At 34.2% G+C, this 15,825-nt stretch overlaps 1 protein-coding gene across 1 annotated transcript; it reads left to right on the top strand.

Moving 5' to 3' along the window:
* The first annotated feature begins 12,539 nt into the window (after window positions 1-12,539).
* LOC123195979 (reticulon-like protein B17) lies at window positions 12,540-14,952 on the top strand. The gene is made up of 8 exons (XM_044609856.1): window positions 12,540-13,145; window positions 13,258-13,411; window positions 13,510-13,584; window positions 13,672-13,813; window positions 13,898-13,967; window positions 14,084-14,149; window positions 14,242-14,364; window positions 14,704-14,952. The coding sequence occupies exons 1-8, from the start codon at window positions 12,674-12,676 to the stop codon at window positions 14,820-14,822; spliced, it is 1,221 nt and encodes a 406-aa protein (XP_044465791.1). The 5' UTR covers window positions 12,540-12,673; the 3' UTR covers window positions 14,823-14,952.
* The last annotated feature ends 873 nt before the right edge of the window (window positions 14,953-15,825 follow it).

Raw genomic sequence — 15,825 nt, 5'->3', positions numbered from 1 at the left:
AGGTAATCCAATCTCACTTGTATGTTGTGAATCTAATATGGTTGATGTTTGTCATAACACTTGGTGGATTGATTCTGGTTCAACAATCCATGTTTCAAATACCTTGCAGGGCTTTCTAAACCAAAGGAAGCCGATGGCCAGTGAACAAAGCATCTATTCAGGAAATAAGATGCGTTCACATGTGGAAGCGGTCGGAACGTGCAGATTAGTTTTAGATTCTGGTTTTGTTTTGGATTTAGAACGAACCTTTTATATTCCAAGTTTCTCTAGAAACTTGATTTCTGTTTCAAGACTTGTACCCTTTGGATTTTCCTTTACATTTAATGAAACTGCATTTAGTTTGATTTATAAATCTGTAGTTGTGGGAAATGGTACATTGTCTGATGGTTTGTTCCGAATTCATTTACAAAATAATGTTTCATTTAATTTGATGCATGTTCAAGATAATGTTGGTATTAAAAGAAGTGTTATGAATGAAAATTCTTCTACATTGTGGCATCGGAGATTGGGACATATCTCCATAGAAAGAATTAAAAGGTTAGTGAATGATGGAGTACTAGATACTCTAGATTTTACTGACTTTGATACTTGTGTGGATTGTATAAAGGGAAAACAAACCAACAAGTCAAAGAAAGGTGCCAAGAGGAGTTCAGACATATTAGAAATCATACATACAGATATTTGTTGTCCTGATATGGACGCTTATGGTCAAAAATACTTCATCTCATTTATTGATGATTATTCACGATACATGTATCTCTACATGCTCCATAACAAGAATGAAGCATTAGATGCCTTTAAGGTTTTCAAGGCAGAAGTAGAGAAACAATCTGGAAAACAAATTAAAATCGTGAGATCAGATAGAGGTGGAGAATATTATGGTAAATACACTCATGATGGACAAGCACCTGGTCCATTTGCAAGGTTTCTTGAAGAAAATAGGATTGTTGCCCAATACACTATGCCTGGTTCTCCGGACCAAAATGGTATAGCAGAAAGAAGAAACCGAACTCTATTGGACATGGTGCGGAGTATGTTTAGCAGCTCCAAACTTCCTAAATCACTGTGGATAGAAGCTCTTAAAACGGCAGTGTATATATTGAACCGAGTTCCAACCAAGGCTGTTTCTAAAACACCATTTGAGTTATTTAAAGGTTGGAAACCGAGTTTGCGACATATACGCGTTTGGGGATGCCCGTCTGAAGTAAGAGTTTATAATCCATATGAGAAGAAATTAGACCCAAGGACTATAAATGGTTATTTCATTGGATATTCCGAAAAGTCTAAGGGTTATAGATTTTATTGTCTATCATATAGCACTAGAATAGTGGAATCTCGAAATGCAAAATTTCTTGAAAATGACTTAATCAGTGGGAGCGATCAATCTCAGGATTTAATTTTTGAGAAAGATCATTCAGGTACTCAACCACCCATTTCGAGTAATAGATTGGTTGTTATTCACAACACCCCTCAAGTTCAAATGGATGTTGAACAACCAATCAATGAAGTTCCACAAGTTGCTGATAATACTTTAGTAGATCAAACTGTTCAACAACCTTCAGATATTGTTGAACCACCAGTTGTACACTCTACTCCACAAGAGGATAGTGTTACAACATTAAGAAGATCAACTAGAATGAAGAAATCAGCTATTTCTAGTGATTATATAGTGTATTTACAAGAAATTGACCATAATTTAGGAGCCGAAGATGATCCTGTTACGTTTTCACAAGCAATGGATTGCAGTAAATCTATTTTGTGGTACAATGCTATGAAAGATGAGATGAAATCTATGAAGAGTAATGGAGTCTGGGATCTTGTCAAGTTACCTAATGGGGCAAAGGCCATTGGGTGTAAATGGGTCTATAAAACAAAGAAAGACTCATTAGGTAACATCGAGAGATATAAAGCAAGACTCGTTGCTAAGGGTTTCACTCAAAAGGAAGGAATCGATTATACATAGACTTTTTCTCCTGTATCTAAGAAAGATTCTTTCCGTATTATAATGGCATTAGTAGCCCATTTTGACTTAGAACTGCATCAAATGGATGTGAAAACGGCATTCCTCAATGGAGATTTAGAGGAAGAGGTATATATGAAACAACCTGAAGGATTCTCCTCTAGTAATGGTGAGCAATTGGTGTGCAAGCTTAGGAAGTCCATATATGGATTGAAACAAGCATCCCGTCAATGGTATTTGAAATTCCATGAGGTTATCTCTTCATTCAGTTTTGAAGAGAATATCATGGATCAATGTATATACCAGAAGGTCAGTGGGAGTAAAATTTGTTTCCTTGTTCTATATGTGGATGATATATTACTTGCAACCAATGATAAAGGATTGCTTTATGAGGTGAAACAATTTCTCTCTAAAAACTTTGATATGAAAGATATGGGTGAGGCATCTTATGTCATTGGCATTAAGATTTATAGGAACAGACCTCAAGGCATACTAGGTCTATCTCAAGAAACCTATATCAACAAAGTTTTAGAAAGATTTCGGATGAAAGATTGTTCGCCGAGTATAGCACCAATTGTGAAGGGTGATAAGTTCAATTTGTACCAATGCCCTAAAAATGAACTTGAAAAGGAACAAATGCAGAACATTCCCTATGCTTCAGCTATTGGAAGCCTTATGTATGCTCAGGTTTGCACAAGACCTGATATTGCATTTGCTATTGGGATGTTAGGAAGATATCAGAGTAACCCAGGTATAGACCACTGGAGAGCTGCAAAGAAAGTGATGCGGTACCTTCAAGGGACCAAAGAATACATGCTTATATATAAACGGACTGATAATTTAGAGGTAGTTGGTTACTCCGATTCGGATTTTGCCGGCTGTGTTGATTTAAGAAAATCAACATCTGGATATATTTTCTTGTTAGCCGGCGGAGCCATATCTTGGAGGAGTGCTAAGCAGTCATTGATTGCTACATCTACCATGGAGGCTGAGTTCGTTTCTTGTTTTGAGGCTACATCACATGGTGTATGGTTGAAGAGTTTCATATCTAGGCTTAGGATTGTGGATTCTATTTCTAAGCCGTTAAAAATTTATTGTGACAATTCAGCTGCTGTTTTCTTGGCTAAAAATAATAAAAGTAGTAGTCGAAGTAAACATATCGACATTAAGTATTTAGCCATTAAGGAACGTGTAAAAGAAAATAAAGTGGTCATTGAACACGTCAGCACTGAATTGATGATAGCCGATCCTTTGACAAAAGGCATGCCACCAAAAAGTTTTAAGGATTATATAGAGCGAATGGGAGTTGGTCTCATGTTGTAATAGTGATGGTAGTGAGTTCCATCATGTGATTTGATGTATATACATTTTCTATAATAAAATTATTCAGTTTTTCAATTGATTAAGTTTTCTCATTTTATGTGCACATTTTGGTTGAGAAAATAATCAATTTTGGACCTAGAATAAACATAAGGTTTATTCATTAAGTCATAAAGGAATGAATACATCGTGATACATGGAAGATAATACTCGTTCTTAGAGGACTTATCGCCATGATTCATGTATTTTATTTCTTTACTTCAGTATGTGGATTGATGGGTTACAGACCAAGTGGGAGAATGTTAGTTTTTCTTTCTTCATGGCTTCATGCATGGTAACTGCTTTCTTCATGGCTTCATGCATGGTAACTGCAGCAGTTACCTCTTCATGGGATAATGGTAACTGCTTCTTGCAGTTACTTCTTCATGGTGTAATGGTCTGTAACTCCCATGTCATAACTCCACAATTTGCGTAGCATTCTTGATGGTAGAATGCTTCTTCAGGCTATAAATAGGGTCCCTGGGTGAGCTTTTTCTATACTGAAAACATACACCATTCTATGAGAAAAAGAGATCACCTGGAAGACAAAGGTTCAGAACAATTTCCAGAGGATTATTCTGCATCAAATCGTCAAGCAATGGCTGGAGGTTAGTGTTTAATATTCCGCAATTTAGTTTTGGTTTCTATCTTGCATATTCAGTATATATATATGCTTAGATAGAGACCATATACATGATTCTTACATATCAGAGTTCGGGGAAGAAAAGGAGAAGCCTGGATTGAGGCGTGGACTGGTTTGAGCAAGGAGACGTGGAAGACATTGTGGATCTCAGAACCTGCCAACAGCTACAACTTGTATGCTACTGGACCGATGACTTTGATGACTTGAAAGGGACCGAAATGTTTGGCTTGGAGATTCGGTTGACCATGATGCAAGTAGTTTGTCGGTAAGGCAGCAATTTCAAATAAACTCAATCTCCATTGTTGAACTTCCTCTCTATCCTCTTACAGTCCGTTAACAATTTCATCCAATTTTGTGCCTTTGACTGGTAGTGTTGGAGCAGCTAAATGGTACCCTCTCTTGTGCAAAGGAATGTGCAGAAGAGGAGAATAGCCATATAAAGCTTCAAAGGGAGTCATTTAGATGTTGGTATTGTTTGACATATTGTACCAGAATTCCACCAAGGACAACCGTCGCATCTAGGTATGAGGCATTTCCCCTGCCCCGCACCATAGATAATTTTCCAGGCAGCAGTTTATGACTTCAGATTGGTCGTTTGTTTGTGGGTGATAGGTCGTAGATGGTTGAATTTCCACACCTTGCAACTTGAATAACTCCTGTCAGAACTTATAAAAATCATTCCTCCATCGCTTGTGATTGTGTTGGCATTTCGTGCAGGTTGTAGGTAAGATCCAAAAAAGCTTGTGCCACTGTCTCGATCGAGAATGGATAGTTGAGTCCCACAAAATGGCTATATTTGGTAAGTCTATCAACTACCACGTTAATAATAGACTTGCCTTGTGACTTAGGGAGACCGTCGATGAAATCTATAGTCAAGTCGCTGAATACCCCTATCGGAATTAGGAGAGGCTATGAGAATCCTGGTGATGCCACATTCTCAGATTTGTATCTCTAACAGACTTGGCACACTCTAATGTAATTCGTCACATCACGGCGGACCCCTTTCTAATAGACCACTACAATTAACTTGCTGGTTGTTACACTTGCACCTGAATGTCTTCCCATAAGTGAGCTCTGAAATAGAGATATGAGCTCCTGCCTAGGTTCACATCATTGCCCACTACATATCTACCCTTTTTTAACAATTTGTTTTGTTACCAAGAGTACTAGCTGTGAGCATTCTGATCTTGAGTCTTAGCTGAAATAATTGCTTGTAGATTTCCATCAGAATTCCATGTTTGCTTTATCCTTTATAGAAGTTTTGATGGTAGAATAGTGGTTGCTAGACTATGCACTTCCATGCTTAGAATTCTTAACAGTGCATCAACCATTGTATTTTCTTTCCTTTTCTTGAAATGAATCTTGTAGTCATATTGCATGGGTTTAGCAACCCATGCCTATTGTGAGGGAGTTGTCACTCATTGTTCCAACAAGTATTCTAAACCATGGTGGTCAGTCGATGATGAAGTGTTGGTTTGTCAAGTAAGGCTCCTTAATTGCAAAGAGTATGACTAGCATCTCTTTCTCATAAATGGATTAAATTGATTTTTTAAGGAGAGGGATTTGTTGATGTAGGCAATTGGATGACCCTCCTGCATTAGGACAACTCTTATGCGTTCTCCACAGGCATCAGTTTCTATGAGAAAGGTTTTAGAAAAATCTGGGATTGCCAAAACGGATAGTTATCATGGCCACTTTAAGAGCCTCAAATGCCTCGAGTTTCCCTAGTTCATTGGAATGCATCCTTCTTCAATAATTCAATAAGAGGCTGAGCCATATTCCTAGAACCTTTCACAAATTTGTGGTGATAACTTATGGGTCCTATGAACCTTCTGGTGAGATTATGTGACGAGATAAGCTATTTGAACATACCCAAAGCTGTATTTACTTTTCTTGGCAAAAAGCTTGTGTTGTCTCAAAATCTGAAAAAACTAGCCTAAGATGTTAGATATGGTCTTTTTTGCTCCTATTGTAGATAAGTATACTGCCAAAAAAGACGAGTGCAAATTTTCTTAAATAAACTTTAAAGATCGAATTCATCAAATCTTGAAAGATGGATGGGGCATAGATTAGCCGAAATGGTATAACAAAAAATTCATAATGACCCTCATGTGTTTTAAAAGCTATTTTGTCAATTGATAATAGATAAATCTGAATTTATTAATATCTAAACTTAAATTTAATTTTAGAGAGTAGAGTTGATCCTCTTAACACATCTAATAACTCTTTAATAATAGTTATATAGTATTTAATTTTTACCATCACTTTACTAAGTCCCCGATGATCGATTCAAAGCCACAATGTCCCATCATTCTTCCTAACCAGCACAATGCATTGGAATAAGCGCTGGTACTTGCTCTAACAACACTTACCTCCAGCACTTGTCGAACCATATTTTTAATTATATCTTTTTGCATGCTACTGTACTTAAAAGGTTTTAGGTTTATTGGCTGAATTCCCTCCTTGAGCACAATTCGATGGTCATGTTCTTTAGATGGCAGTAACCATTCATGCTTTCTAAAGAAATCCTCATACTGGTCTAAGTCCAGTTTTCATCCAGATTCAGGAACTTCCTCTACGGCCTGTAATGCTTCCAATCTCATTTCAATAGGCGACCATATTAATTAAATGGCAGCCGCTAAAGGGTTTTTGCCCATAAGCTTTTGCATCTTGCTGTTGTTAATGACTTTTATTTCCTTCCCCCGTTAGCCCTACAAAGTATATGGTTGTCTCTCATAAGTGAACTGCATCCTCAACTCTTCAAAATTCCACAAAATGCTCCTAAGGTAGTGAGTCATTGTGTTCCCAAAATAAGGTCATAACTGTCCAAAAGAAGTAGGTACACATCTGTTATGAAATTATGTCCTTGAATCTTCCATTCAAAACCCTCACATTTGTACTTACATGGCAATTCATCCCCACTAGCTACCCTAACTTTAGTTTCCTCCACCAGTTGGAGTATACAACCCAGCTTAGAGGTTGTTTTTTCACTTAGGAAGTTATGTGTACTTCCTGAGTCAATTAATATAAAGATAGACATTTTCCCGCACATTCTAGTTAACCTCATCACCTTAGGGTTGTTAACCCCATTCAAAGCACATACCAACAATTGTATCAGGCTAAACTCGTCCTTTTCACCACCTAAGCCTTCTTCTGTATCCACTTCCAACTGCAAATTGAACACATCTCTTCTTACATTTATGCTCGAATGAGTACTTTTCATTGCACCAGCAGTAGAGCCCTTTGGCTCTCTTTTCATCTATTTCTCAGTTTGATAGTCATCTATTATTTCGAGGAGAAAAATTAGGTTGAAGTTTAGGTATGTTAGGTGTAGGTAATAGACCTGTTTGGGTGTTATGTTTGGTGGGTGGAATGTTTATAGTGATTGTAGTATTCTGATGAGGGCTTGAGTTGCGACAATAGGTTCCCGCAAGGTAGTTTTCATGATTGGCCGAGGTTGATCTTTAAGAGCTGTTATGGTGATGTCCTGAAGTTTTGCCAAGGAGTATGTCTTAGCCAAAGACTTCGGCCTACACATACAAACAGGCATTTGCAGCATGTCAATTAACCCTGATAAAAAGAAACTCAAGGCTTGATCCTCTTGAATTCTGGCGCAGGGGTAAGATTAATCAAATACATCTAAGTACTCTTGAAGGGACCTACTTGTTTCAAATTTCGTAAGTTCGACAAGGGGTCGTTGTATGCATGAGCACCAAATCGAGCTCTCATGCACTGGGTATATTCCTCCCAACCCAAGTGATTAACTAATCTCCCTTAACCCTTTTGATGCAATTGAATGACCTTACCCTCTAAGTGCAACACAGCTGTCTTCACCCAACTATCTCTCGAAGATCTTTCTACCTTGACAAAATACTTAGCCTTTAAAAGCCAGCTATTGAAATCTTCTTCGTTAAATTTGCGAAACTCCAGCCAAGATAGACAACTCCATGATGACCTCTGCTCGGATCGTTGACTAGATCCTTCTTCTGTTAAATCCACCTTCTTCTGTTTATGTCAAATTTCATATTGTTGTACACTGAGTCCTCTGATTAACCCCTTGATTACTTCCATAGATTCCTTCAACCCTTTGATTTCTTCCATAGATTCCTTCAACTGTTGTTGTTGCCGAAGCTCAACTTCTTGTACTGCCTGCATCAGCTCACGTTTCAACTCCTGGAACCGTGTCCCTTCTTTCACGGCCAAAATCAATGCTCTGATACCACTTTGATGCAAACTGAACTGCTGCAATTTACTAGAACAAGAACAAATAGAATTCAGAATTGAGTAGAGATAGAAAGAAAATTGCAGAGCAAGAAAGAAGTAGAAGAAAATGTTTGATTCATTTCATTTTTCACCAAAAACAAATTACAATCCTTTTTTATTTTATATATGCATGACACTCAACTCAAGTGACATATGACATATATGACACAACAAACAATTTTTTCAGCAAAATTGATAAAAACAGAAACAACACCGTCTTTGGAATTCATCGTACACCCAAACGATGTCGTCCACTGACATTCAACGCTGCGTTTCACTCTGTAGAATTTGAATTGTGCCTGACTATGAGTTGGAGCTCGAAGCCTGAGAGTCCACCACGCTTCCAATAGAGATATATAACCCATTATATACAAATCTTCCTAAACTGTGCATATAAATAAATTAAATAAATTTATATATAAAAATTAAAGTAATACTAATTATACAAATTTTTTATGTACAATTTGATATGGTAACCTCATTTTAGGTGATTTTAAAATTAAAAAAAATAAATAATCATATCACCTTACCTTAGTTTATACACAAAAGTTTATATAATTTGTTTATACGCATAATTTTTTTATACAAACCAAGGTGAAGTGATATGATTATTTACTCTTTTTTCTCCTTTCAAAATCACTTAATTAGATGTTACCGTTTCAATTTGTACGATAAGTTTATATAATTATACAAACTTAAAGATGATTGTCTATATGTACAAACAAAACGTACAAACTCATTCATACAACATATACGAACTTACCTTTTCATTATCTTACACTCTCTAAACTTTCTTCAACTCTCTCAATCTCAATCACAAATTCTCTCAATCAATTTTTAACATTTTTCATTATCTTACACTCTTTAAACTTTATTCAACTCTCTCAATCTCAATTTCAAACTCAAACTCTCTTAATCAATTTTTAATTTTGCCTAACTATGTTTCAATTTTTTTTTTATAATTTTGTCAATTATTTTTTTATTTAATACAAATGGATCCAAACTCACATGAGTTCAATCACTTGAATACTTTAATAATGAAAAAACTTAATATATTATCAATGAAGAATCTCGAACACAAACACATGGAGGTGCAATACCACCAACAAGAAAACAAAGAAAACTGAAATCGATGGTGTGCGAGTACTTCGATCAAACCAAATAAACCAATGATGGTAAATTAATTTAACATGCAGTGTGTAAACATTACAGTTTCTGTTAACATGTGCTAGTTCAAACAATGTCAATCATCTTCGCCGCCATATTAATGAATACTGTAAACAAATACCATATCACTTGAGAGGATAACAACAAATTATCTTCACTAAACTATGATCAATTGGCAAATCTACTACAAATAATCTAGATAGTTTAGAAAATCCTTACCACATATGGTGCACATACTATATAAAACATGCATGTTGGAAAATATTAAAAATCTTCAACCTCGAACATCATGCACAATTCACACGGTGACCGTAAATCAAATCACCCTAAATATATCATTTTCAAACCTAGTTTCAACACTAATATATTATGCACCTACTCTAACACAAATCTATTAACAAATTTCATTAAAATTGCAAAAGATTTAAGCTATTTTACAAAAAATCTAAAGCAATAAACGGAAGCTCTAAAACACCCTAAATTTAGATTAAAATGTTTATATCTATAAATTATAACTTATTAAACATGATAAGAAATGATTTACTAACTTTTTTTTAACCATATTTTTGCCATAAATTGAACAAAATCATTAGTTGTGTAATTAGTGAATAGTATACGTGTGGTGAATTTCGAGATGCAAGTTGAGAATGTTAAATTTCAAAATTAGAAATGAATTTAGGGTGTATTTGGTTTAAGTAATATTTTATTATCAAAATTAAAAAATTACTAGAAAAATAGATTTCCTTTAGAACATGTTTGGTTTGAGTAATGTTTTATCACTAAAATTGAAAGATTACCTTAAAAATATATTATCTAGAAGATTATTGAGTATAAATTATTATTATATTTGATAAAAATTTGTAAAAATTGATAAGTATAAATAATTATTATGTTTGACTAAATATAATAAAAAATATTAGTATAGTATTTTACTTATATATCTTTGAGTATAATTATTCTAAAATATTTTTTATGTTACTCGTTATATTAATTGAAAATGTGATTTTTTTAAAAAAATTAATAAATAAATATATAACTATAATAAAATGAAGATTACCTTTATAATCTTTAAATACTTAAAATGAAGGTGGTAATAAGATTTTACTTATATTTTTGTCACATCAGAAGATTACTAAAATTTTTTATTATTTATAAACCAAACAAAGTTACCTCCAATCAAACCCTCTTTAAAATTATTGATATAAATTATTACTATAATTAATAAAATTTGATAGGTATATATAATTATTGTATTTAATTGGAGAAAATAAAAAAATACAAATATATTACTTTACTTAAATGCAAGGTTTTCAAAACTAGACCGGACTGGTCGGACTGTGAACTGGTACTATCGCCGGTTACTGTTCAACATAAAACCGTTATAATGTTAATTTCAGGTTTGACCACGATCGAACCACCGGTTCGTGTCTGAACCACGGTCCAACCGGTCAAGGCGGTTCTCGGTTCAGAAGCTGCATATTATAAACTATCAAAGCAACAATTTTATTTCTTTCCTCCTGTACCCTGTTCCTTGCATTGCACGCAGACGCAGATGGGTTTTGCTGCAGCCGACGAATTTCTCCGACTGCACGTATCAATAAACCGCTGTTGATTCATCTCTTGCCGACAACAGTTTAAAGACTCCTGCGGACGACGACGAAGTTGCCGAAGGGTGGTCGTTTGCAGGCTTTCAAGACTGCAGTTTCACGACAATACTGCAACCTTTCACGATGACTTCTCAAGCTCAGACGACGGCTGACGACGATAAGGTTCCGTTGCCGTTTTGACCGACGATTTCTCAGACAACGACGGGAAGCTGCTGTGTATCCAAGGCTTTGTAAACTGTTTGAAAAACCAATGTTTTCGTTGGTTTGAATTTAATGTGTTTAAACAGTATATCATCACAAAGCATGGTAAACTATTTGAAAAAACAATGTTTTCCTTTGTTTGAATTAACTGTATTTAAACAGTATATTATCACTTGAATCTGTAAACTGTTTTGAAAAAATAATGCTTTAGTTTGTTTGAATTTAAAGTATTGAAACAGTATATTACTTATTAGATTTATGTTCAATAATACATATGTTTTGTTAATTGTGAAAATTGAAAAGTATACGCAATATAAAATTTATTATGTAAAACATATATAATTACTAATTAAATATAATTTTTTTAGGTTTTTACGTAAAACTATAATTCCGGTCCAACCGCCCGGTCCGACCAAAACCAGTGCTTAAAACAATTTTTATTCCGGTCCGGTTTTGAAAACCTTGCTTAAATGTTCTTAGATATAATTAGTATAAAATATTTTTCATATTATTTGTTATATTAATTAAAAATAATAATATTTTTATCTTAAAAATTAATAAATAAGAATAAAATAGTAATAAAATTAATATTACTTTTATAATATTCTAATACTAAAATAAATATGATAATTAAAATATTTTTTATATTATCTATTATATTAATATTACAAATAAAATATTAACGAAATCTTTTAATATTGACAAATCAAATAAATTAATATTAATAATAAAATATAGATTATTAAAAAAAATTTTACGTACCACGAACCAAACCACCCCATTCAATTTTGGTTTTTTTATTAATTTTCTTTTAATGATTAATTAGTTAAATTGTCAAATAAATAAATGGATCATTAATTTTAACCTATTCAATTCTTCAACCAACGGCATTCTATAGGGTCAACATACGTGCAACACTCTTTTATGGTCTTTTCGTCTACTTTCCTACAGTTGTCCATTTCTTTTCTTTGGTTTTCTCTTTAAATCCAGCTTTGTGTTCCCCAAACATCATGGCTGACTCTTCTGCCTTTGGTGACTATTTGTGTATAATGAAAGGTTATATTTGAGTTAACGCATTAATTAAGAGTCTTAATTAATTAAACCCATTTGTATCACTAAAGCCCATAGGACTGTCCAAGTTCCGAGGTTAACAGATGGCACCCCACTAAACAAGGCCCACAAACGGCACAAATTAAACGGCCTCCTATTTCTTACCGTTGCAGTTCAGTGTGCCTCTGTCCCCGCCGCCAAAAAAATTCAAACTTGACAAAAAACCAAAAGAAAAAAATTTTGCTTTCTCTAACGGCTCCTACAATTATTATCAATTCCTTTCAAAGCCAAATCCTTGTCAACTCAATCCATACAAAGCCCACGAATTTCTCACAAAATTGAATACAATACGAAAACACACTTTCAAGAACGAAGAATCCTGTTAAAATCCTTTGTCTTTAATCAGTTCAGTTCACCAAATCAATGGATTCAAATCCTAGTTCTCAAACCAAATCGGCCTCGCGCCTTGCAAGGATGAGCTCTGAAGAGCCGCCACGTCAGTTTCCAGGCATTATTTCTCCTTCTCCCAAGAGACCCTCTTCGGTATCTCCCGCTCTTCCACTCTCAGAATTGCTCTTACTCTCATCTTCTCCATTGAGAAAATCGAGAACCCGTTTAGCGGATCGTCTAGATGCAGCTGAGGAGTTGGCTCTGGAGTCAACTGGGTGTCGTAGGAGATGCAAAACAAGAGGATCTCAAATGGGCATATCGGGTTGTGGATCTCCGAGGAATAGGAGGTTAAGGAGGAGATCGGAGATAGAGATAATGAGAGAAGAGAGAGATATTGGGTTTGTCGATGAGGTTGGGAAACCAAGAAAAAAGAGGCATAGCGTGCGGTCAAAGAAAGAGAAGCTTAGTTTGGTCCCTTGTGTTCCCTCTTTGAATTTATCTCCAAGTATGTATTGATGATTCTTTGATTGTTTTTTCTTTCTTGGTTTTATTTATTTTCTTTTCGTAATTCTCTTGGCTAATTTATGATTGATTTTATGGCGATGTGGTGGATTTAGAAATGGATGATGGTGGTCACGGTAATCTTGACCGAATTGGGCAGATGTTTGCTGATTTGATCATGTGGAGAGATGTTGCAAAGTCGAGCCTTTGGTTTGGTCTTGGGTGTTTGTGTTTTTTGTCTTCTTCTTTTACCAAAGGAGTTAACTTTAGGTGTGTGTTTCTTATTCTCTCTACTGTCATTTCATTTTCGTTCTGTTTTGTGTTCTGATTAATAAGGTATCTAAATCTTCCCAACTCCATAATTTAAGCATCTTTTCGGCGATTTCGCAACTTGGTCTTCTATTCTTGGGGGCATCATTCTTCTCAAATTCAATATTGCAAAGGTGCAAATCCAATTTCTCTTGTCATGTTATGTTCCCATTCATTCTCTTTTGTTTTTCTTCTTAGTATTTGAATTGGGAAATCAACAGAAATAATGATGAAAGGAAGCGTGAGTTCAAGCTGAAAGAAGAGGACATTTTGAGATTCGGTAGACTAATTCTTCCTGCCACAAACCTTGCAATTTCAAAGACGAGAGAGCTTTTCTCAGGAGAGCCATCAACTACCCTCAAAGTAAGCTAGTCATGCGTTTAAAGACTCTAAACCATGCCTGTGATTTGCTTTCTTATATTAACTTTGTATTGCTTCTGGTTACAGGTAGTACCATTTTTGCTTCTAGGAGCTGAGTATGGTCATATTCTAACAATGCGGAGGCTTTTTGCTCTTGGTATGATCACTACAATTCTAATACCCATTTCATAATTTGCGGTCAAGTTTATGAGAAGTTTTGTCAATGTAAAAGCTCCTGATGCAAATGTTCTTGTTGGTGCGAATTTTGGGCAGGGTTTTTTATTAGTTTCACTGTCCCGAAACTTTACTCCTGCTATTCTAGTAGGATCTACCAAAAAGGTATGTAAAAGAGTAAAAGAGGGAATTATAAATAGGTTTGCTTGTCTCTCTGTCTTGAGATTTAGTAAAATAGTGAATTTTGGTTGTTGCAGCTGATAACATGAAATCTTACATGCTCGAAGCATGGGGAGCTTGTTCTCACAAGAAGATTGTGGCAGCATCAGCAGTCATGGCCTTCTGGAATCTGTCCACTGTAAAAACCCGTATTTTAACAGGTAATTGACAGATCTTTATCTCAAACTTATCTCTTTTGAAAATCTAGTATAACCCACGTCAAATTATGCTGTAAAAGTGTAACAGAAAAGGAATTGGGAGAACTACAATTCACCCTGGTAAAACAACCAAGAAAGATGCTTTGAGTATAAAATTTATATGAGAAACCGGCATCATTCTCGAGATTATTTTCCTTTACAACTTTTATTCATTGAGATTACAAACTTACAGATAGTAGAACCAAGCAGTTCATTCATATATGATGTAATATCAAGCTCATGATCTCCCTCACCCTAACTAGTATATTTGCAAAAAATCTGAAATGAGTGTATTGAATGCAGCATTTATCTCTTTGGTAATACTCCGGCACTGCCGACAACATCTAGCGCCAGAAGAACTGGAAACAGTAGAAGGGGAGCAAGCATTGGTGGTGGCAGAAGTTAGGGAAGTCCAGAACTAGCAGTTTCTGTTTTCTCTAAGCATTTCTAACGCCAATGGGGGGCATTGTATTCCTAAGAGCTAAGCTAATATTCTTTTGTAGCTTAACATTTGCTCATTCATGTAAACAATAAATGTGTTTTTTTTTTAAATCTCTTTTAAAATTTCAATTCTTCCCACAAAAATTGAATTTCAATTAATTAGCATTATTATCATTAATTTGTTATGTTAATTAACTAAAAACTTAATTTCTATCATATAATAAAAACACAGGTAAAATTAGAAATAATAGTAGAGTGAATTAGGTTAACTCTTGTATAATTTATTATATTTAAATCTAATTAACAAGTCTAATGGATCAAATTGGCTCGTTAGTATAATAAAACTTACAACATAATCTAGTCATACCTAAACGAGCTAGTTGATTAGAGTGTTTTTTACGAATCAATCTATTGAATTATAAATTTTTATTTTTTTTATTTTTAATTATTTTTTGATAAATTAATTATTAATAACTTTTATGTTCCCCTTTCATTAATTAATTATACCTTTTGAATTCATGTGATATTATTAATTAATAATTACTAACTTATGAGATCTCAATCATTAATTAATTATTAAGGTCCTTTAGGTTTTTTAGTTATCTTATATCTATCGCATTAACTAATTATTTTTATTTTTAAAATTTTTTTCTAAATATCATATTTATTAATTAATTTTGGGTATTTTTTAATAAAATTTTATATATAAATAATAATATATTATTATATAATTAAATATTATTTTATTTTTAATTTTTAATTATTTAATTATATAATAATATATTATTTATATATTAAATTATATATAAAAATTATATACATAACACTGTTCTAATTTCCTTCTTGATTAACTGAACGCCGATGGATAATACAAAGTCTGCTCATAAACCCAACTTCATGAATCGCATATAACTTGCATGGCCCACGAACCTAGTACGGTTCCTAGTTTTATAGCTGTGCCGCCATAGGGTCGTGATAAGGCCA

This window comes from Mangifera indica, chromosome 14 (genome assembly GCF_011075055.1).
Source record: "Mangifera indica cultivar Alphonso chromosome 14, CATAS_Mindica_2.1, whole genome shotgun sequence".
Classification (NCBI taxonomy): domain Eukaryota; kingdom Viridiplantae; phylum Streptophyta; class Magnoliopsida; order Sapindales; family Anacardiaceae; genus Mangifera; species Mangifera indica.
The sequence above is the reverse complement of the archived record's forward strand: the minus strand, read 5'-3'. Positions and strand labels throughout refer to the sequence as shown.